Source organism: Camelus ferus, chromosome 11, assembly GCF_009834535.1.
Source record: "Camelus ferus isolate YT-003-E chromosome 11, BCGSAC_Cfer_1.0, whole genome shotgun sequence".
In the NCBI taxonomy this organism is placed as follows: Eukaryota; Metazoa; Chordata; class Mammalia; order Artiodactyla; family Camelidae; genus Camelus; species Camelus ferus.
The window spans coordinates 74,065,679-74,089,722 of record NC_045706.1 but is presented as its reverse complement, the minus strand read 5'-3'; the positions used below and the strand labels follow the sequence as shown (position 1 = coordinate 74,089,722).

The 24,044-nt window shown below is 41.8% G+C and overlaps 1 protein-coding gene across 3 annotated transcripts in view; it reads left to right on the top strand.

Annotated features, from left to right (window-relative positions):
• ERO1B (endoplasmic reticulum oxidoreductase 1 beta) overlaps positions 1–24,044 on the top strand; it is a 45,004-nt gene that overhangs the window by 17,970 nt on the left and 2,990 nt on the right. For 2 of the 3 annotated variants that reach the window (XM_032491906.1, XM_032491908.1), the window contains exons 6-15: positions 3,488–3,561; positions 8,834–8,954; positions 9,082–9,128; positions 11,503–11,514; positions 13,380–13,406; positions 16,527–16,619; positions 16,753–16,999; positions 17,777–17,846; positions 20,103–20,189; positions 21,165–21,298. In XM_032491906.1, coding sequence (XP_032347797.1) covers positions 3,488–3,561; positions 8,834–8,954; positions 9,082–9,128; positions 11,503–11,514; positions 13,380–13,406; positions 16,527–16,619; positions 16,753–16,999; positions 17,777–17,846; positions 20,103–20,189; positions 21,165–21,298 — 912 coding nt within the window. Of the gene's footprint in view, positions 1–3,487; positions 3,562–8,833; positions 8,955–9,081; positions 9,129–11,502; positions 11,515–13,379; positions 13,407–16,526; positions 16,620–16,752; positions 17,000–17,776; positions 17,847–20,102; positions 20,190–21,164; positions 21,299–22,337; positions 24,039–24,044 lie in introns of those variants that run through there. The other variant, XM_032491909.1, reaches the window with a different exon arrangement.

Genomic DNA, 24,044 nt, shown 5'->3' with positions numbered 1-24,044 from the left:
TTGTCTTTAATTTTGTATATTTATATACATGCATACATATGTATGTGTGGTTGGTGTATATGATTTTATTTTCCTTTATGTAAATGGTAGAGTGCTGTCATTGACACTCTGCGGCTTTCTTTTTACACTGCACATTTTGCTTTCCAGATACATCCATGTTAAAACAGAAACTTGTCTCATTCTTTTAACTGATGAATGGTTTTCATCATATAAATATACCATATTTTACCCATCTGTTCCCCTACCGATGAACATTTAAGTTGTTTCAAAATTTTTACTTCTACAAATTATGCCACCGTGAGTGTGTGTGTGTGTACACACACTAAAGTAAAGCTGCTGCGTCTTGGGTTGCCCTCTTGCAGCTCTTACTGTTATGTGATGGCTTTCCAAAATACTCGTGTGGATGTATACCACCTCTGGTACTGAGAACTTGTTCTCCACATCCTTGCTAAACGTTGATGATGTTTGATTAAGTGTGAAATAGTGTCTCATTTTTTTTAATTTATACTTTGTTGATCACTAGTGAGTCTGTACATTTTCTCCTCTCTTTATTGGACATTTGGGTTCCTTATTCAACAAGCAGATCCCTGCAGAATGCCAGGTGCTGTTCTAGGGACACAGGAGTGCCGTGAGAAGCAGATTCCTGCCCTGGTGCGGCTTCATCCTATCAGAGAGATGCGTGAGCAAAGTTAATGGGAAGTGAGTGAGGTGGTGATGAGGACCAGGGATAGAGGATGCAGGGAAGAGGGATGGAGAGGGCTCGGAGTGAAGGTGTTGCACTGGTTTAAACTGGGCGGTCCGAGGAGGTAGAGCTGATAGGATTTGCTGAAGGATTAGATGAAAAAAGACAGGAGCTTTGAATGACTACGAGATTTGGAACTAAAAAAAGAGTTGCCGTTTACTGAACTGGGGACACCTGCAGGAGGAGCAAGTTTGATGGAAAATTTTAGTGCAACCTTGGACTTGTTAAGTTTGAGCTACCTGTGGGACATCCAGTTGGAGATGTGGAGCAGACAGGTGGATACGCACACCTCGGTTTCAGGGGAGAGGTCTGGGTGTAGGAGTCATTCAGTGAATGTGTGGTATTTAAAAATCACAAACCTGAATGAGATTACCAAGGGTAGGATATAGATGGAGAAGTGATCCAGGGACCGGGCCTTAAGGCATGATGAGATTTTGAGGTAAATTGCCTGTTCATACTCTTTGCTATTTTTTTCTCCATTGGAGAAGGGGCTGCATTTTGAAATTAATTTGTAGGCATTCTTCATATAATTTGTTGGCTATATGAGTTGTTGGGGTTTGTCTTTGAATTTTGCTTACAGATTTTTGTTGTTAAAAGTTATAAGTTTGAAAACTTTTAAGCATAACACACATATAATAAAGTATACAAGTCTTAAGGATAAAGTTCAATTTAATTTTACAAAGTGCATCAGCTCTATTAGCCACCCTCCAGAACAATGTAGTTGCTACTCATAAGATGGCATGTCCTTTCCTAGTCATTAGCACCTTCTGGAGTTAACCATGATTTTGAGTTATACTAGCAAAGATTAGTTTTGCCTATTTGCATAAATGAAGTAATACAGTATGTGTTCATTTGTATCTGACTTATTTTATTCAACATTATGTTGAATAATATTATGCTGGATGTTTTCCATTTGAAGGCCATTTCACTAAATATTTTGGTGGCTCTTTGGTGGTGCGTTTGGTGTGCATTTCTATGGAAAATATACCTAGGAGTGGAATTAAGGACTCCCAGGTGGTTTTCCAAAATGACTGTCCTAAAACACGTTGCCGCTAGTCAGTAGCATGCAGAGGTTCCTCCCCCAACAGCTCCCCTGACAGCCCGTAGTGTCACTGGTGACCGTGACGCTTGTGGTTGACATACGATATGCTGCACCAGTTCCAAATGCGCAGCCTGGTGTTTTGACCTGAACACAGCACGGTCAGCACAGTCACGTCTGCTGTCCCAGAGGTTTTCTCACGCCCCGCTTCCACCCTGGCTTCCCCTGCTTCACGGACTAGACTTTAACTCACAGCACCGTCTTGATAGGAAGCCCTGGGTGAAGCCCAAGAAGTTCTTAAGTCCCGTGGTGTCCATCTTCAAACGGACTTTTAGAAAAGGTGAACTAGATGATGTCTAAGATTCCTTCTAACTCGTTTGTAAACCCCACTGGGCCTGCTTTGTTAGCGTCAGGTTAGCGTGCCGTGTCTTTTCTGCTCCCGTGGCTTTAGGCAAGGGTTAGATGAAACAGTCGGGAAAACCTCATCAAATAAGGGTGCTAAAAGTTCCTCTAAGTTAGTCGTACTGCTGACAAGGAAATAGGAATTCATATCAAAATTGCTTTGTTCTTTACTGTTTTCAGCAGAAGACGTATCTGATTAAACATAACCATAGCTGTGATTTTAGTTATAACTAGAACTTAGGCGTTCTTGTTTTATGGCAACATATGTATCAGCTGAGCCACCTTTGATATAAAAGTTTCCATTAACTATTATTATTTTAAATTAATTATATATCCCTATAGGAGAAAAAAATCCCATGGTAGTTGAATTGGGCATTTTTTTTTTTCGATAAATCTGTAGTGCTGCTGGCCTCCTGTACTGCTCACAGTGTGGTGCCGTGTGGCGTTCTCAGGTATGAAACAAATTACTGGCTGTGACAGTGCCACAGCTAGGAATACCTGATTTATCCTTGGTTCACAATTTTGTTTACCTTGTTTTTTTTTTTTTTCTTTTGTGTCGTGACTATAGAAGGGTAATATTTCTCTCATGGATGCTGCCATCATGTATTTAAGGCAGAGAAGATCTAATGTAGGTTAAAGTGAATATAGGTCAAAGTTAACTTGAATGAATGTAGTTGTTCCTTGTCAGTTCTGTGAGTCAGCAATCTTGATCGTAGATTTTGGTAAATGGGAGGTAAGGTGTGAAATGAATGATAAGCCACGATGGAAGTGATGTCGGTGTTACGAGGGAGTCGCACGCTGGGTGGAGGAGGCTAGCAGTGCAGGTTTTAGTGTTCTGGGCCCTGTCAGTACAGAAGCAATTTAAATTAAAAGAATTGTTGAAAGTAAGTTTAATTCCTACTTTAGAAAAAAATAATACATATTTACTACAATTTCTGAGTCAACCTTGAAAAGACCAGCTTGAATTTTCTCTTTAACTTCATAGTGTGTGTATGTCTGTGTGTGTATATATATACACACACACTTGTAAGTTAATTTTCTGGTCAAAGTAATTATCACTGAACTAGGGCTAAAATAATTTTAATACCATTAAGAAACGTGTCCCTCGTGGAAATGAATACCTGTGTCTTGCATGTAACTTGTTTTCATCATCCCTTCGTGAGACCACTAACTGAATTTGTGACACCATCTAATTAGTAAAGAAGTAATCTCAGATTGTCTGTTTTTAATTACACTAGAATACAATGTTAAAGTTTTCAACTCCAAGTTTAAACATTTTTCTTTTTTATTCCTCCTTCCCATAGTAATCAAAGCAAAGAAGCTTTCATTGACTGGGCAAGATACGATGATTCACAGGATCACTTTTGTGAACTTGACGGTAATAAAGTATTGTAATTACATTATTTTCACTTGAACCCTTTGAAGACAAATCAGTGACAGTACAGAGTTGTAGCTTTAATATGCCGGGAGTTGTGTGTGGACCTTCTTTTCCATAGTGGCGCTAATCGAGAGCCTGTGTTCTAGGCCTTTTGCCGAGCGCCTTAGATACATGACTTCTGGGCTTGACAGCTACCCCGATAATAGGTGTGTATTACTTTATAGCTGAGGAAACTGACTCTCAGAAAGACGAGTTAACTTGCCCACGATCACACAGTGGCAAGAGGCTGAGACAGGATTCAGTCCCAGATCTGACTGAATCCCAAACCTGTCTTCTTTCTGTTATGACACCCCACCTCCGATAGACCTCCAGTTCACACCACTTAGTTAGATACAGGTCTGTGAACATAGTATAGAAATATTCTGTAGTTGGAGGTCTCAACAAACTGACATAAAGACACGGACACTGGGGAGAACTCCAGTTTGACTTCCTGACAGCCCTCCTTCCACGAGTGCCCTGGCGTGGAACAAAGACAGCGCACGTTCAGCAGTGGCAGCCGCTGCTTCTAACAGAGGAGAATTGACATGACTCAAAATACCGTATCTAGGAGAGGATCCCCAGTAATTGTGCTGAGTAGGCTGAAGTCGTTCATTTGGCCTCGCGTCACCTTTACGTAGGCATTGTTATGTTTTTGGTGGTGGAAAAGAGTTCGAGGTTCAAGCCCGCAGAGTTAGAAATAGCAGAAGTCCTCCTGAACTTGTGAAGCATCTGGTGGTCACACTGCTTTCTAAAGACTCTTTAAAGATTCACCTGCAGCGTTGTGCTGTGAATCGGGTCTGTGATGGAGGGGGTTACCGGGAGCCTCTACCAGAGTGTGGTGAATTGAGAAGCTGCTGGGAGACGGAATGTTATTACCGTGGTTTATGTGGTGTCAGCAAGGAAACTGTTGGATCTGAGCAAAGATTTTGGGGGTATCTAGACATAGTAATGGGCATTTAACAAAATACCCCTATTATGATATTTAGAATTGGCAGAGGTTTTATCGGGGCCGGTGTTCTAGGTTAGGCACTCACCTCGCTGCTTCCTCTTTCGTCTGCGCTTTGGTTTTCATTCTAATTGTGTTTGAGTGTTTAACCCTCCTAGTCACTTCTTTCTCACTTTAATTATTCTTTGATTAAAATGAAACACTTGGTCGTGCTTATTGAACAAAAAATGCTACTCAATTACAGGGATTACTTGCTGTGGTTAGAACTGATGTGCCCAATTGCCTGTCAGCAATATAAATAGTGTTAATTTTTTAATAATAGCTTCTTAAATTGTGAAAGTGGAAGAGATGTCCTATGAGACATATTTACCTAAAATCATCCTTTAAGATTTTAGCATAATTAACCAATAGTTTTTATATTTTATGTGGTTCCTAAATATCTGAAATCATGCTACTAGCTGGATTACCACTGCTCTTCTGGGTGGCAGCGTTCACGTGTGCCCCAGTGATTCACACCTGTAGTTTTTAAATGCTGTCAGAGTTGCTTTAGAGTCATGGCTTAGTTATTTCAGTCATCTAAAATCACTGGATTAAAACAAAATCTAGATATTCACCCCAGTTTATTGGAATATATCTGTACACCCCTGCTCCCTGCTGTTTTTCTGGTTTTGGTTTTGTCTGTATTTGAAAGGAACGTGATCCCTATAGATCAAATAGTAGGTGTTTTAATAATTTAGCAGTTTCAGGTAAGCTGCTCTCCCTCTCTTTTTGTTTGTTTGTTATTGTCTTCATGCCTGGCTAGCTGCTCCCTTTGCTTCGGGTTTCTGCTCAGATGTCGCGTCATGAGAGAAGCCTGCTGTCACCTCCCCTGTAAAATGGCAATAACCTCTGTCGCTGTCTCTGCACTGCGGCCGCTCCCCGAGCACTGAGAACTGCGTGCAAGTGTACTGGTTAGCTCCTCTGTTTGCTGTGTCGTCAGCTAGATGGTGAGCTACTTGAGGGCAAGGACCTGTCTCTTTGTTCACAACTGGATCCCTAGTGCGTAGATCACAGCCCCTGCACGGCACACGCTCAAGAAATACTTGCTGGATGAAGTAGTTGGTTTAGTAGTAACCTAAGCAGTTTTATTTTTTTATTTTTATTTTTTCCCCTTAAAACATGTCCATTGTTACATTAAAAATAGTTTTAAACTGTAGTTTCTAAATCTGGCTGTGTATCAAAATTACTTGGATACTTTATGAACTATAGATTCTCCTTGACTGAGGAAATTATGTTTTAATAGTAAGTTAGTGGCAATTAGGGGTAGAGGTGGAGGTGGAGAACTGTAGGCTCGGTCCTGAACCCGTAACGGGTAGTTTTGGTCTAATCAAGAAGCCTGCACGCTGGGTTGGCCTACGCAACTGCTGCTTTAGGAGACAGGTGGGTGAGGAGGCGGGAAGCGTGCCCGGCGTCCTAGGGAATGCAGCTTGGCCTCGTGCGCTAGAGCTAAATCGGTACGGTGAGAACAACGTTCACCTGGGGGAAAAGATACACTTGAGGAGGGAGAGACATCAGTTCAAGCTGATGGATTCCCAGAAGTAGGTATTTTGATTCAGTGGAAATTCTTTGAATCCTTAAGTAATGGTTGGCATGGTCAAAAAGAAAGAAGAGCTTTGGAGCAGGTTTGGAGAGGGAGGAAGAGAAGACTTGGGGAGGACTTAGTAGGGATCCAAGAGAATTATCTGCATGAACGACACAGCTGTACAGTGGGAAGAAGTTACAGTTAGGGACAAATTAACATGGTGTCCCAGGCGGCCCAGGAGTGAGGAGGGGTGTGCTGTAGGGAGCCCCACCTGTGCATGCTTTCTCCCACGTGCCTTCCTCACTCCGGACGTCGTGACGTTCTTGTCAGTGTGGGTCAGGGGTTGAAACACCTTTCCTTCTCTTAGTGGGCAGACAGTAAATATTTCAGGCTTTGTGAACCTCATGGCCTCTGTTGCAACTACTCAGCTCTGCCGTAATGTGTGAAAGCAGCACATGAGCAAATGCCCCTGGGTTTTGTCCCACAACACTTGGTTAACAAACACACAGCAGACCAGACCTGGCCTGTGGGCCACGGTTTGCTAACCCCTTCTGTAAGTTAACAAAACCCACCTTTTTCATAATTTGAAAAAGTATTGCAGTTTTTTAAAATATTGATTGAATTAGTAAAATACACATTAAGAACATTAGGAAAGTAAGTTTTACTTAAGAAATTAATTTGAAACTGATATAATTGATTTTACTTGTAGACTTTCCACTCCCTTAAGTGTATTTTGAATCCATATACTTTAATATCTGAATCCAAGTTTTTTTTTTCCCTTTGTTGGTTGTTTAGTTGGTTAATTGGGTGACGAGGTTGGTACTTACTGTTTGCACATTCGAATACAGATGACAGCACATAAGTGTAGGCCTATGTGCACACACACTCTTTATACGTGTGTACATACGTGTGGCAATGCATACGTATTTATTATATGATTAACATTTCTAAAGCTTATACACATAACTGAATCAGTTTTGCCAGTGAACTTAATCATGAACAGCTCAAAGAAATCTAAAGTATAACAGAAATTAGTGAATTGCAAAACGTTTGTGTCTACAAAATTCCTCCTTTCCTAAATGATTTAAATTTTTATTTTTCAAGTAAGATTTTTTAAATTAAGTTTATTGATCAAGACTTAGTGATGTCCTTGGACAGTTCCTGCTCATCCATCTGTGAACTGCTTTTTGTGCCTTCTGTTTGGGCATCTGCATAATGTTAGTGCTAGAAGTAGAGCCAGCAGTCTTCAGAACCGCATTTCTGTTGTCTGTTAGCTGCGGCGCACTTAGGAATCGTAAGCTGGGATTACCCTCGTGCTCTCCCTCCGTCGTGAGAGTACAGGTAGGTCTTGGAAGGCATGGACCGTTATGATGATGGATAATCCCAGTCTACGGTCACTGAGTGGCCAGTGAATACTTGTGACTGACAGATAATGGACACAAGAGGGACCGTGTCTTAATGACCATTTTTGGCCCCTGTTTCAAGCCAGGTGTCTGTATACCATTGATTTAATATCACGACACCAAAAAGTAGGAAGCATATAGGTAAAAGAACACATCCGTGCCAACACGCATAGCACTTCAGTGACGTGTATTATGAGCACACTGTGATACAGTCATCATCATTTTCCTGTGGTAAAAAAGCATGTACTTCCCTTTTCTTCCCAGACCGACAGCCTCAATATTTAAAACCATTTTTCTTTATGTTTCGTATCCCCTAGAGAGGTTCTATCAAAATGTTGCCCAAATAGTGCAGATCTAGTAAATACTCACTTGGGGTTCAACGTGGAAAATGGTTATTTAATTTTAAGTGTGTTAAGCTCTTGAAGTTGTGCTGCTAACCAACGTGTTAACCAGTTAGTATGTTAACCAACATGTTAACATTGGTAAAAAGTTAATACCACGCATTTTTGTTTTACTAGAACATTGTGTGACTCTGTGAGTGATAAATTTGAATCACAGAGATACTGCACCATTTGCTTCCTAAGCCCAAGAAGGGAGTAGCAGGGAAATCTCTTTTTTAAATACAACATGTGCGAACAGAATGAATGTTTCAAGCATGTGTTTAGGAAGGAATATACATGGGGGCAATCACATGAAATGTTAAAATGGGTTATGACTCTGTTGGGTCTGTTCAGCCCTGATGGGTAAACCTTAAGAACTGACTACTGCCTCTGATAAGGTGAGGCACGTTACTTTACTTAAGAGAGCGTTGAGCATCCAGAGGAAAGAAAGAAGTTATTTTCCTTTCTCAAGTTCAAGTTATGATGACTCCTCGGTCGAGTGCTGTCACAAGTGTGCTAACCACTCTGCCGTTTAAGTTGGAGACTACTTGAAAACGTAGCATTTGTCTAACTTCTGGGTAGTCCTCTTTGCTTTGTAATTTATTTTATTTTATTTTATTATTTAAAAAATATATTTATTGAAGTATAGTCAGTCTACAAAGTTATGTCAATTTCTTGTGTACAGCACGATACTTCAGTCATATAGGAACATTACATATATTTGTTTTCATACTCTTTTTAACCTTAAGTTACGTTATTTTTTGTGCTTTTGTTGGGGAGAGGTAATTAGGCTTATTTATTTATTTTTAGAGGAGGTGCTGGGGATTGAACCCAGGACCTTGTGTATCTCCCACTGAGCTACACCCTGCCCCCTTGCTTTGTAATGTGACGGTCTAGCGAAATGGTGAAATATGGATGGTTTTGTGAATCGTTTCTGGTCCAGATGAGAGATCTCCAGCTGCCCAGTACGTAGACCTGCTGCTGAACCCGGAGCGTTACACTGGCTACAAAGGGCCCTCGGCGTGGCGAGTGTGGAACAGCATCTACGAGGAAAACTGCTTCAAGTAACCGGGGCGGCGGGGGCGGGGCTGGGGCGCGGCTGACGGGGTTGGGGAGGGCCTGCCGCTGTCAGGATAATTACATCAAACTGTCAAACCATTTCGTGTTTGAGCTTTATGCTCTCTCTTCCAGGCCTCGATCTGTTTATCGTCCTTTAAATCCCCTGGCACCCGGCCGAGGTGGGTTTTTCGTACATTTTCATGCTTTTAGAAGTTGTTTACAAGATATCTTTGTAACTAGACTTTATATTGAGAAAAATTTCAATTGTTTTATATTTTTGCTTAATGTGAACGAACAGTGTAAGATTAGTACTTGGGTAAGTCTCAAGACTCCCACCTGTTTTATAGAATTACTGTCATTTACTGACTGCGTGATATGTGCCAAGCCCTAAACTAAGAGCTTTGTGTAAAATAGGGCATACGAGCAATCCATGTATATCTGAGGTTCCTGGGGAACTCTTAAAAGTCCAGATGTCCAGGCCCTGTCTTAGTGCAGTTGTCAGAATCTGTGGAATGAGGACCCAGGCTCTGGCAGCTTTTACACTCTCCAGAGCACTCCAGTATGCAGCCAGGTTTGAGAACCGGTGGCTCACAGCGTGCTCCTTAGACTTCAGCGCACGCACGGACCACGGAGGAACCTCGCTGGAATACAGGTTCTCACTCTGGGTCTTGGGTGTGGCCCAGGGCTCCGACAAGCTCCCAGGTGGTGGCCCAGGATGCTGATCCAGGCACCATGCCTTGAGTCATCAGGGTGTAGAGGAGAAGCAGAAAGTCCGGATGCCTGGAGCAGTCTCCAAGCAGGGGGTGGCCACTTGCCACATAAGGCTGTTGAGCACGTGAAATGTGGCTAGCAAGAAACTCAGTTTTACATTTTACTTACTTTTAGTTCATTTAAATTTGAAAACCGCAGCAGTCTGAAGTGTCTTTGCCGTTAAACAGAACTCTGCTGTTTTGGTGGAGCTGCTTCACCTCGTGCGTCACAGAGCACACTGTTGCGGTCCTGGAGAACAGGTGTACCTTCTGCTTTTCCAGTGTGGATATTAGAAAACACCTGATTAGAGAACAGCTTTTAATTACATGCGTGGCCGGCGTTGTCGCAGACGGCTCGAGGTTCTCCAGTACACAGTTATTAGGCATATCCTGAGTCTGTTGTGAACGAGGAGCCAAAGCTGGGCGCAGCCCTGGGACTGACGGGCCATCCTGATGCTTGCTTTAGACCAGGATTGATTTAGGAAGTCGAATTTCCCAGTCTAGATCCCTCTCGCTAGGTGTTTCTGGGAAGCAGAGAGACGCAGGAGGGTTGGATGAGTGGGCCTCCCGTAGGGGTGCTCTGTGGCACAGGGACCCGTGGTCTCCCCACGTGTGGACGAGGTCACCGGAGTATGAAGAAGGTGTGCCTGGCTTCTCACCCTTTGTCTCTTTCATTGCTTTCCCCTCATAGCTTTACTGTTTTCAACTTAAATGTTTTTACTCTGTAAGATTTTCTAAAAAGTGAAACAATACAAAAAAGTGATATAAAGTGGAAAGGGGACCCCCCCGCCCACCTGCCTCGACACACTTTTTCTTTTCTGTAGCAGAGTTTGGAAGGCATTCTTCCAGACCTTTCCTATGATCACCTGCTTTTAAAGCAGAAGATGTAATTGTTCATTTCATAAAAGCATCAAGTCCTAAGGACTCCTTCACTTCCATATGATAAACTGGAGACATAAGACTGCTGGAAAGGTGAGGAGAGGAAGGACAGTGTGTACAGAGAAAGACGGAGGGGCGAGAAGAGGTGGCGATGTCGAGAGGGAGCGCAGAGTGGGGGTGAGAGCGGGCCCTGGGTGGCAGGCGGGCACCCGAGAGCAGCTCATTTGATGCTGCTCATTTGCTTTCTCCCCCGAAGCTGCTCCTGTTGGTCAGCAGCTATCTAGCCTCCCTAACGATGTTCCACACTGTTCCTGAGCCCTGGCAGTTAGACTCCCACAGCCCACTTTCCAACAGCTTTTGTGCAGCAGAACGTTTTCCCAGAAATGAAACCTGTGTCCGAGTCCCACATCCAGAGCTGGGGCAGGCAGCGTGGCTGTGAGTCCTGAAGCCCGGCCGCCTGCGTCCTCCCACGCCGGGGCAGCCTGTGGCACCTGCTGGGACGGCTTCCCTGGCCACGGTTTGGGAGGTGCTTTTATGAAGGTTCATGTGTGCTGAGGAGTAGTCACCCGGCAAGGAAAGGTATCCCAGAATGGAAACACATGTTGAGAGAGAGTCATGTGCATAATGAGTAAAGGGGTGACTTTATGTATTTGTCAGTTAATTGTTGAAACTGGTGTTCTTCATGATTATTTCTAGTTGCCTTCTGACACTGCTTACCGTATATAGCTTGAAAATGTTGTTCTCTTTGGCCTGTATGCTTATTAAGAAGTCTCGTTTGCAGGATGGCTACACACTGACCAAAGTTCATGGTATAATTATTAGTTTAACACACAGTAAGTTTTAATCCCGTATTAAAATAAATAGGATTGGAATCTGAACTGTGTAAGACATTTTCTGAAATCCTGTCTATTATTTTCTCTTTCAGGAAAAGATGATGGTGAGTTAAAACTCTGATTTTGGGTTTGCTTCACAGATGTAGAGAAAATTGTTTTACTGATCAGAATTTGATTTTTCCTCTATCTAATTAAAACTGTTTATTCTATTTTTTTTTTCACAAAATAGCTACCAATGAATGGTGACAAGAGTATTTTTTATAATTTAAACTTTATCCTATATTAAAAAAAAGTTATAAAGACCATTTTACCTCAATGTTTAATATAGAAACAGGATCACAGTCTACATCCCCCATTTTCTGGTCATTATGAGCTACTTGAATATGTTCTAAAGAAATAGAAGTTAAAATCGTTTTATCAGATGATTTGTCCTGTGACTTTTTAATTTTCTTATTGACTTTGAAATTTAAACCTCAGTTATCATTGTAACAATCTGATGAATAGTAGTTTATCAGCAGTTGGTTATTGCAGGTCACTAAATGAATATTGGTCATAATGTCCCTCAAAATAGCCAAAATAACTGTGTCAGATGGATGTTTACTTATCTGTGCGCTAGGGCACTGTGGTGGGCACTGGACAGGATGGAAAGGTGTATAAAACATGCCTTCCCTCCAGGAGCTGCCAACACACAGCAGGAATGATATGCACTGTGCGTGAACCGTGATAAAGAAGTGCTCTGCACGTTGTACAGCCAGGACGTGGCATCGCTCTTTAGAGGTGGAACAGATCCTGTCTCCCTGGGGAGATCTGGGCAGGCTTACTGGAGGAGGTGGCACTTGAGATGAACTTGAATCCTGGGGCGGATTTAGGCCAGTAGAATTGGGTAGCATGTTCTATTTGGATGACACAGCATGGGCCAAGGGGTTGAGAAAGGAAAAACGAGGCGTGTTTGGGGAGACTCTGTTAGCAGTAGGAAAGACTTCATTTCATATCGGGGTGGTTTAAATCGGAAGATAAGCAGAGGCCAGGTTGCTGAGGCCCTTGTGAGCTAGGCTTACCCTGTCAGCGGCTGGGGCTTCTTGGATACACAAGTGAGATAATGATGAGTGATCCTCAGTGACAGGCTGTTGAGTGAATGAATCTGTAGGAAGATGTGTGTGTTGTGTTACAGAAAAGGTGAAGACTCTCAGGAGGCAAAGTGAGTCCCCAGCACCCAGCTCATCCCCTGGACTCCTTGTTCAGCTCACCTGTGTATCGAGTATTTCTGGCCAGGCCTTGCTTTTCCCAGTTCAAGTGAGACACGGATATGCCCGTAGGAAGAGTGTAACTGCTATCTTTATTGACTGCACGTTTTTCCCACTCAGAAGAGTAGTATCGGGCTAGAGACTGTTCTCAGCATTAGTGCGCGAGTAAGTCGGGCCCGTCGGATTCTGGTCTTCACTGTTCTGAGGGATTGTCCTGAAAATCAGGGAACCTCTTAATTAGCCCTTGAAACTTAGTAGTTTTAGACAATTCAGAAATACACCTAGTTTGACTGGTTCAGGAAAAATGGAATAATTAAGAATTTTATTTTTGTATCATAATTCACTACTTTTTGGAAGTTTTAAACAGTGCTATGGTGTCATCATCAAAAGCAAATTTAATATTGTTTCCCCCCATACCTATGGGTATTTAAGCCTTCTAGTGAGTAAGATTTACGTAACATTTTGACTGAAAGTTTTCTCCAGAATTTTACTAGTCAGAGTATCGTTTGTAAGAACATTCTCCCAGAATTACGTCAGTTACTTTCGGGCTTTGCTGTCTAGAACCATATGCCGATTTTTCCACTTTACATGAAGCAGTGGACATTTCTAAAGATATTCCTTAATCTGTCATAAGAAATATCTTATAGACTTAATTTATTCTTATTTATAAATGACCCTTTGAACATTTTAACCCAATTCTCTTTGTGTCTGTGATTTTTTTTTAGGAGAGTCGTTCTACACGTGGCTAGAAGGTAAACTTAATGTCTGTATTTTAATCTTATTGGCTTCTTGCAAACAATGAATTGACTTATTTAATATATATTCATACGATTTAGGATTCATTATCTAGACAACTAATCTTGACAGTGTTTGAAAGAAAATAATATGATTCAGGTTATTATATTTTGGAATTAAAGTTTTTGAAAATTTTGAGGATGTTGGTCAGCTGAAAACTAGTTTCATGGAAATATACAGGGCAGATGCCGTCATCAGGTTTTCATAATTCATTCCTAGTCCTGTTGCTGTTCTGTATGTAATACTCATCCAAGCTACTTTTCTAGTAACCACTATGCATATCTTTTTTTTTAAGTAAAAACATTCTTTTTGGAGGAAAGTATTTTTAACATATGAAATTAAGGTAAATTTGAATTCTGAAGGTTTTGAACATGTTTACACATGTTAATATAGTCTAACCTTGTCTGAGTAAAGGATAAAAGAGTACAGATCCCAATCTACTAGATACTTTTGCATCTTATATTTTCCAGTGTTGAAAATATACAGTGTTATTAATGGAAAACAGATGCTCTAGGATTTTAACAACTTTGGTTAATAACTAGGTGTATGATGCTTTTAAAAAATTTACCAAATTGCCATTAATTTATGAAACCAAAAGTTAAACTGTATTAATGAAAGACAAGCAGGTTGAATTAGGGTCACTGCAGAGGTAAACTAAGCAGCTCCACTTCGTGTCTGTCAGTCACACAGCCTCATGAACGGGAGTTCTCTCTCTAGTTAACGAGCTGCGCGCGTATCTGAGCTGCTGTGAAGGAGGACGTTGTTGTTGTGCAGACTCTGCTGGGAGTTAACGCTGATAGATGGCCTTTGTGGGGAAGGATGCTTAGCTTTGTTTAGTTAGCACTGTTCCCAAAGTACAAACTGCGAGAAGCAGTATTTAGGTTAAAAGAGGTGGTCAGAGACTCTGGATGTTGGTAACGGTGGATGAGAGTGAAATCTGTGGGCACTGCTGGGTACACTGTGTCAGGCACTCTACTGCTGTCCTGCTGCTGAGAGTCCCCGAATGCTGCCGCCTGGCTGCAGAGAGCCCTCCTGTTTACGCGCCGCTGACCCAGCTTACCCAGCTTACCCAGCTCACCCGCCCTGTGAGTGCAGCTGATGCCTGTAAAATCACTGAAGTGTTCAAATGACAAATAATAGTGTCACAGTAAATCCAGCCCTTTTGTGAGCGAAGCAGTTGGTGTCCTATAATTCAGCTGCTGAAAATGAATTTGAATGAAATAAAGTCCAGAAGAGGAAGAGGAGAACCACTTTCTAAACTGAGCAGTGGGTTTGCCGGGCAGGCCTGGCCACAGAGCGTGGGCGGGAGCAGCTTCCTGCCGGAGGTTGTGTCTTGTTGGTGCACTCACTTGGCACGTCTTTATTATGGTGGTTTTGCTTGAGTGACCTAGTTTTCACAGTTGATGGAAGTACATGTCTACGCCCCTCCGCCCCCGCTTTTACCCCCATTTTATCTCAGGGCCCTGGTGGGCTGCAGACTAGACCTGCTTCCTAGTTTTCCACGCTCTCATTTGCAGCCACGTGAATTTTCACAGGCTGTCCCTTCTCTAGTCTTCAGACGTGTTGCTGCTTAGAGAAGTAGGTTGGAAGGAAGAGAAAGTAACCCTGCAGATCTGATCATTTTGCTGCTTTAATTGACTAAAAGTTGTCATGGAGAACTTAGTACCTAAGGTTTATATCAAAGTTATTCACATTGTCCGTGTCCCTTGTTACCATGCGCGTTCAGAATTGGCCGTATACTTTTAGGCAGAAATTCCACAAAAGGGAATTTAATTTCAACCTTTTGGTCTCCATCCATGACAATGAGAATATTCTAGGAAGAATTCCAAATTAGAGGATGACAGCTCAAAATAATTATTTCTTCCTATTAGAAGCTCCTTGCGTCAGATCCACCTGTGGTAGAACATACAGGGAGAGTAAATTGAAGATCTAAAAGATCCTGAAAAGATGCAGAGTAAGCCACGTACACGTTTAAAAGTCCTCCAGCATACACAGGAGGTTATTTCTTTAGTTTTTCTGCTGTTGAAGCCCATTTTTCCCCAGGAGGAAAGTAAAAAAAACCAAAAAGCAAAAAAGACAAAAACAAACACTGCTGGGTGGTAGGAAAGGGAAAAAGCTAGTTGTTTTGCCTCTGGTGGAGTCTTAAAACTTGCTTTTTTGCATTTTTATTTATTAAATTTTTCTATAAAGAATATTTTCTAAAACATGTTTCTCTTTATCAATTGTGATAAATTATGCATAGCACAAAGTTTACCATCCTAAGCATTTTTAAGTGTTCTTAATGGATTGAGTGCATTCATGATGTGCATCACCCGCATAATAAGAGAAGATATTTTTAAGTGGAGATGGGGGTAGGATAGGGTGTGAAATAATCTTGGCCTCTGTTTTGAGCAAAAGCCTGTGTGGCTTAAGAAGGCTGTAAAATAATCCTCCATCATATTCCTGAACTCCATCTTGATATGATTTTACTATCAGCACACCCTTATTTCTTATCGGCTGAAATTCCTGGACGTCTGTTTCCCACGTTTTGGCTCCTTACGAGTGGAGCATGTAGCTGAGTAGAACTAGAGAGTTCCATGGCAGAGGGCTAGTGAGACGCACACTGAGGGTTCTGGAGGAAGGAGAGAAGCAGCGTTCAGGCTCCCGTCCCTCTGCTGTCAGGTAGGTTCAAATAAGGAGCATCTGTAGGGGAGGGAGGAGGAGAAACAGCTACTGTGAAGCCGCAGAGGGGCGCTGTGTCTGCCTTGCTTGAGCCTAGCCCGTGGGAAACCGCGCTGTTGCCCTCAGGGTAGCACGAGGACTTACCAGGTGCACCCAGTGTGTGGGCCTCGGCTAGGCCAGACACTCCCGTCTTCTTCTGCATTAGGATCTCGTGTTCAGTTAATGCCATTCTGCAGTCAGAATCCTGTTTCACCTTCTAGTGAGAGAATCTCGATCCAATTATTTTATATTTTTCCTTGATTTATTTTTGATGTACTTGAATCTTAACTTTAAAAAACCAGCCTATGTACGCATCTTCTTGATTATTTCTGTTATCTAAATGGATGTGATTTCTTTTTCAATCTTCTCCTGAATAGGCTTGTGTCTGGAGAAAAGAGTCTTCTATAAACTGATATCAGGACTTCATGCTAGCATCAATTTACATCTGTGCGCAAATTATCTTCTGGAAGGTAACCAGACTTTTACATAGAAACTTTGCCTTCTATTAGTATAAAAATTGTTGGGGGAAAATAACATACTCTCCACAGAGGAAAAAACATTCTGTTTATTAGAAGGATGTAATGTATCTCTCTTTCTCTTTAGAAACATGGGGGAAACCTAGCTGGGGACCTAATATGAAAGAATTTAAACACCGCTTCGACCCCGTGGAAACCAAGGGAGAAGGCCCAAGAAGGCTAAAGAATCTGTACTTTTTATATTTAATTGAGCTTCGAGCTTTAACAAAGGTGGCCCCCTACTTTGAGCGCTCAGTTGTCGACCTCTACACTGGAAATGTGGAAGATGATGCGGACACAAAAGCCCTTCTGCTGAGCATCTTCCAAGACACCAAGTAAGAGCCGGTCTGAAGTGCCCCGCCCTGCAGCTGGGCGGGGCGGGGCTTGAAGTGCAGCGAAGGCCGCCTCCGGAAGGCGGGGAGGAGGGGCCAGAACCGAAGTGTACGTGGAGTGGCGGCATTTAAGCGTTTTTCTAGAAGTGATGACGGAAAAGGATCCATAAAGCATTGTTGTATAAAGTTTACACTTGAGAATAGGCTGTATTTTTAAATATAACTTTAAATTTTATGTAGTCTCAAAATTTAATGCTATTTAAATGTTCTTTCAACTGATTTTGATTTCTTCCAGTTGCTTTTAAAATTCACATGTAGTGCATGTTAGCCTAACGATGTATTGTCTAAGGGAACACTAACCTTACTTTCTGTAATACTAACTTTAAACCAAAGTGCTGGGTCTATGAAACTTAAGTTTATTGATGGTTAAAATGAGCGTGGAGGGAAGTTGGGTTAAGAAGTGTTTAAGGTAAATTACGCATTACATTTCAAAAGATATTTACATTTATGTATATAAATTGTTTTTAGTTAATTTTTTAGGTTATTTTTATCAAATAATTTTTTCAAAATGTTACAGTCTTACAAATTACAAAGCCCTTTTAATCTTGCTTGACTCTTTTATTGAATAGTCTGTCTGTGAACTGTTTGCCACTTTCCTACGTTACCAATCCTGACACATGAGTAAAGTGTGAATTTGAAAAAGTGTGGTATTCGTAGGAATAGAAGATTCCACCAGAGCGTGAATTTTTCGTCCGTAACTTACAGTATTGTCATCCCCAGGTCCTTCCCCATGCACTTTGATGAGAGGTCCATGTTCGCAGGTGACAAAAAGGGAGCCAAGTCGTTAAAGGTAAAAAGTTGTTGACTGGGGATCAGGGTGGGGGCAGTTTACTGTGTTTTAATCCCATTCATCTAAACTTTCTTCGCCAGTTCTCCATTTTGCTGAAGTTGGTCGGACTGGATTTTACTGTAGTTGATACAGAAACCTCTGCCTCCTTCCTTCTCAGCTCCTTTCTCCTTTCTGGTTTGACCAGCTGCTGAGTGAATCCTCAGTCATGACCCTGACTAATCACACCTTTATAAATGTCTTTTTAAAAGGCATCATTTTGAGAGAAAGTTTTCTTTAAAATCACAGTGAGCATTGCTGTTTTGATGCATCTCTCAAAAAAATCATGCACTGTTCACCATTTTGAAGGCAATAAATGGTATATTTTCTAAATTTTATCTTACGGAATGTTACAGTTTTTGAAACTGTTATGGTTTTGTCCTCATGGAGTGACATAAAAAGTAAAAGTTACCCGTTGACCTGTGATATCAGAAAGAGAATATACTTCAGGAACATGTTGAAACTTCGTGCTGGGAGCCCCGCGTTCTCCTTTGCTCACAGTGGTTAAGGAACACGGTGTCCCCGCACAGCGCTCATGAAAGCACTGCAAACTGCCTGACAAGCGGTCTTCTGCTACAGCTCTGCGATCTTTTTTTTTTTTAATATGCAATTCTGAACTCCAGAAAGCTCCAAAACCTGAAGCATCTTTATGTTTGGTACATATCAGTTTGTTAGCAAGACTTGAGCTGGTACAACACTATTTAGAGTGGTTTTTTTAAATTCTGCTTTGTACGAGTATCCTTACGCTCTGTTGCAAAAACCGTTGTGTATTCGGTTACGTGGTGTTGCCGTGCACTCTGGTGGGTGTCTCATAATAAGTGGTGTAGGTACTGCATCTGTAAAACCTGAAAAACTCTGAATTCTGAAACACGTTTGGCCCCAAGATGTTTTAGATGTGGATATGCTACAAGAACTAATAAACTAGCACTGAGTGGTTCTTGCTGTTTCTGAAATGCAGTAAGTTATTCAGCCACAACTGTATTTTAGTTTTGGAAGGTGGTTTTGCTTTATGGTTGTTTTAAAGGCGTGTTACTATTATGATATCTAATATAACGTTGATTCATTTTTATAAGACTTCCGTTTTCTAAGTGTTTATACAAATATTATACCTTTGATCTTCAGAACACCCTGTGCAATAATAGATAAGACAACTGTGACTGTGTATTTTGTAGGTGAGGCGAGTAAGATTGAGAACAGACTAAGGTTTCACAACTAGGTGCTGGAAATTTTGTTTGCTATTTTTCAAAGGTGTATAAAGGAGAACTTAAAGGTCCATTTTCCCGTTTTCTCCAAAGAACATGAATTACATGAGAATGGAGAGCAAAGGAGTTTTGTGTTCTATTTATGTCGTCTTTCTTTTGGCCAGAGTGTTGATTCCTCTGAACCCTTGGGCAGCTGGGTGGGGCTTGTGATGGCCAGGTTTTCAGGCGACTCGCTCCAGTTCTTTGCAATAAAATGTTTGCCTCCGTCCAATAAGATGATTTTTATGGTCAGTGTTTGCTATGCGAAAACGATGAGGAAACTTCTTAACTAGTGTTGTCCTCGGAGAATGTGAGAATGCCCTTCGAGTCACAGAAACCCATACACAGATGCTCACAGGCGGAAGAGTTACCCAGCCGTGTGGGAAACTGAGACAGCAAAATCCAAGGACAGTGGGCAGGCAGGAGCCGCACTGGCCAGTGCTGGGGCCTGGGGGACCTTACCCTCCTGTAGCCCCAGGATCATCGTGCCCACGGAGCACAAGGGACGGGCGGGTGCGGTGCTAAGGAGGGAGACGGAAACCAGTCATTGCTCTCGGACGAGCTTTCTGACTCACACTCCCCCGAAGCAATGCATTGAAAACAGATGAAACACAGGTGTATTTCCCCCTGGTGGTGTGCAGATGCCAAATGGGAGGAGTAGTTAAGCTCCTTCAAAGTAAAAACCGTATTATTTACTTCCGTGTCCCCCAGAGTGTGCATGTTGGTTCTTTGTATGGAGTAGCCCCTCAATAAAAAGTTTACTGAATTAAGATGTGGAATGAATTTTACAAACAACCATTAACGTTAGCTATTTCACGTGCCATGTCATGCGCTACACGTTCAAATGTTTTTCTTCCTCACTGTTGAAAAACACAACTCATTCATTAATAAGTTTCCAAACTTTTATGTTTTATAATTTAGACAAATGCACTTTAATTCTAAATGTCTAATTAGAATGAAAATATTTTCCACATGTTAGGAGGAATTCCGGTTACATTTCAAGAATATCTCCCGTATAATGGACTGTGTTGGATGCGACAAATGCAGATTATGGGGGAAATTACAGGTTCGTGTGTTGTCTTCTGTTCTGAAACTATCGCTAACCTTAAATTTCTCCATTGAGAAGTTGTAAGTTTTTATTAAAATTTCCTCATTCATTGAATTAGAAATGTGCTTTTCCTGTTTTAGTTATAAAAACAATTAATATTAAATGGTGTGTTTTACGTGTGTGTGTAAAGACGTTTTCCTGTTACTCAAGGTCGGTGATTTTTGGCTTTACTGTAACTGTTTCTGCTGGTACAATCTCAGATTCATTTCTGAAGGTGGTGGTTATAAACAGAGTATATTAGTATTTTACATACCTATATAAAGGGTAAAATTATAATTTTAATTTCATTTATTACCAATTTTTGGTCACTGAATTTGTGTCAGTGATCCAGAGGAGGCCCCCTAGTCACAGAACAGGGGAGTTCTGCCGAGAGGCCCGTTTCCCTGCGGACTCCACGGGAAAAGGATTGTGTGATACTTTCATTTTTTAACAAAGGTGATAGTAAGTCATAGACAGTTAAGAGGCAGAATTGCATTAATGGAGGCTGCACTGAAATCAGATTTTTTTTCCTCTAGTGCTAATAATTGAGAAATTATTAAGTACAGGTCTCACTATACTTAAGCGTATAGTTTCTAAGTTTTGACTTGCTGGGGGCTGCAAAGAATGCTTTCCAGATGACATACTGAACATTGTAATCCTAACGTGATATTTTCTAGATTTAAAAAAGGCATTTTAGTAATTTGGAAAAGTATAATATGTGTCCAAAAACTGTTAAACTATTCAGGTTTCTCTAACAGCTTAGGTAAATTTATTGTACGTGTAATCTGCGAGGAAGTAGGAACTGTATTTTGTATAGTTCCACATTTTGGTGAAAAGTTCAGTTCATACGAATTTCCTGGCTCTCATCACAGTGGCTGGGAGTATTCCTTTAAACCTTTATAGCAGTTGTTACTGTATGAATTTAATTGCAAGTTTATCACTATTTTTTTTCAGACTCAGGGTTTAGGAACTGCCCTGAAGATACTGTTCTCTGAAAAAGAGATCCAAAAGCTGCCAGAGAACAGCCCGTCTAAAGGTTTCCAACTCACTCGACAGGAAATAGTCGCTCTTTTAAATGCTTTTGGGAGGTAAGAACTGTGTTCCCAGTGAAGACCCTTGATTCCCCTGCTGGTTCCATCGTCTCCTCTGCTTACGTGGTTTGTTTTGCTGTGTTTTGGTGACATAGATGGTTGCTGTGATACAGGGTCACGTCTGCACGGACAAGCCAGTTTCTCTACAGGTCACAGGGAAAATTCAGTCTCAGACGCCAGTATTTCTCAGCTGGCCTTCTCGGCCTTGTGGGGAGATACTCTCCTGACAGGATCCTCCCTAGCTGTTTCACTTGCTCCCGTGCAGCAGCAGGGCTGAGGGCGGTCTGGTTCAGACAGTGGGGGGGAAGAAGAGGTGAAACCTCCAGCTGTTCCTTGAGCTGTGGAGGCACTCGTTCTTGCCCTGTTTTCCCTCTGTATCCAGACAGACGGCCTCCTTAGACTGCAGATGATTTTGGAAATAATTTGAATTTGCCTACAGAGGTGCATGCAGCACCACCTGACTACAGAATACAGACGAGAAGGCCAAGGACCACAGAAAATAAGAGCAAACGGCACTGTGCTGCCCTGGGAAAAGGGCAGCAAAGTCAAATCAAGGAGGAATGCTTTTTAAAAAATAGAGAACCGAGTGATACAGAGATTCTTGTGTTTTCTTTTTTTTTTTTTTCTTCTCTTTTTTTAATTGGGGGGAGTGTTTGTATGCTAAGCACGCACTCTACCACTGAGCTATTCCCTCGCTGCTCTTTGTTTTCTTAACATGCATTTTTAAGTTAGAAAGAAGCAGTTAAATTAAAAGTAAATTAATTCCCCATCTTAATAGCAAAGATGTCACCTGTCGCTCCTCTGTATTTAAAGATGACCATGTTGTTTGAGCTTTCAAACACAGGACAGACATAGGATGTCCATCAGTAGTTGGTGTTTGATGAAAAATTCAGTCCACCCACTCATGAGGCCTGTAGTAAGCTAAAACAGGAGAAACTGAACTAAATTTAAATTATTTAAAATGAAACTTTTAAAGCTTTTAAACAGTTTAAAGTTTTTTCTTAGAGTATGGTTGATACACAGTATTCTGTTACAGGTGTCCAGTACAGTGATTCACAGTTTTCAACGGTCCTACCCCGCGTATAGTTACTATACACTGCTGGCCATGTTCCCTGTGCTGCACAGTGTATCTTTGTACTTACACGTAATAGTGTGTGCCTCTTAATCTACTAATCCTGCCTATATCGCCTTCCCCCTTCCCTCTCTCCACTGGCAACCACTGCCTTGTTCTCTGTATCTGTGAGTCTGCTTCTTAAAACAATTAAATTCAAATAAAATTAAATTGAGAAAGAAGCAGATGTCAGCTTCCTCAGAACTGTTCTGAGTCTTGAACACTCAGGAACCCGACACTTCCAGCTTCGGTTCTGTAGCTGGAGCCTGTTTCTGCCTCTTACTGCTCTGCTCAGAGTTGGGCCCCAGTGTTCTGAAATCTGCGCGTTAGTTCGTCATGAATGGGTAGCTTTCTTGGTCAAGCCACCGGTGTGATGCAGCCCCGCCTCCGCTGGGCACCCAGCATGGCATCGCGGCATCGCCTCATCGCGTGGTGCTCGTGGGCAGACTCGCAACGCGCAGGGGTCTTTGGTTCTGGACATGGAACCCTGGGAAGTGTGGTTTCTTTACCTTGAATGCTCTGCAAATGTCTTTCCTACACGAACGGCCATTTTTTGATAGTTTCAACATTTGTATCGAATGATTTATGTTCCAGGGCACAAACAGACATGGCATTAACATGCCTGTTGGATATTACAGTGTATTTTAGTGCCCCTCCGAGCACTGGCAGAGCAGCAGGCCGCTGCAGGTGCGTGCTCTGGGCCAGGGTGCCTGCCTTAGCACGATGACAGGGAGTGTGGCACAACTCTCTGTAGTAAATGGCGAGGTCTGGACTGCGTCTCCCAGAGACTGCCGTATCGTGCTGGTGAGCTTGCACTCCCAGGGGGACAGGCAGCCAGGGTTCGTTTCTGGGATAACCTTTGAGTTTTTCTTTTTCTTTTATTTTTCAAAGAATAGTCAGTTGACAGTGTCGTGTTGGTTTCTGCTGCACGTACGCTCCCCCTTGTGTCTAAACCAGGCTTCGGCGTCTTCCTTCATCTTTCACCTGCTGCTCTTTACTAAGCTCTTTTCTTTGGTTATGGACCTTGGCCTCCACCTCATCTTCGTGTATATTTTGATAGGTTTTTTTTAAACAGGTACTTTGAGGTACAGCATATGATTTCACATGTTTATAATCTTCTTTTCCCCTAATAATTAAGCACTGTTTCAATCCTCTAATAGTCTGAGGATTAGAGTCAGAATTGATACAACTTGTAAGAGTATAAAGAGAATGCTTTTAAGCCCACAGAGAGCGTGGATTTTCTGAGTCATGTGGCCTTGGGATCTGCTGAGCTGGTTAGGACCCATCCACCAGCTCAGTGACCCTGGGGAATTGCACATTTGAGCCTCTGCTTTACTAATACGTAAAATTGGGGTTAATTTATTTGCCTTGTAGGTTTTTTTTTTTCATCTTTTACAGCTAATGAGATTATATGTGTGATGGGCTCAGAACATTGGCTAGCATACCTTAAGCTCTCGATAGAAGAAAAGTTATTCCTTCTTAAGTGCTTGAAGAAGGGAGCTCAGTACTGCGTCTGTGTCATCTTAGAAAGAGAAACATTCGATTTTTACTGTGTCAGCCCTGAATTTCTATAATTTGAAATATGTACACATCATATTAGCTGAACTAATACGCCTTTTTTTTCCTCCTCTA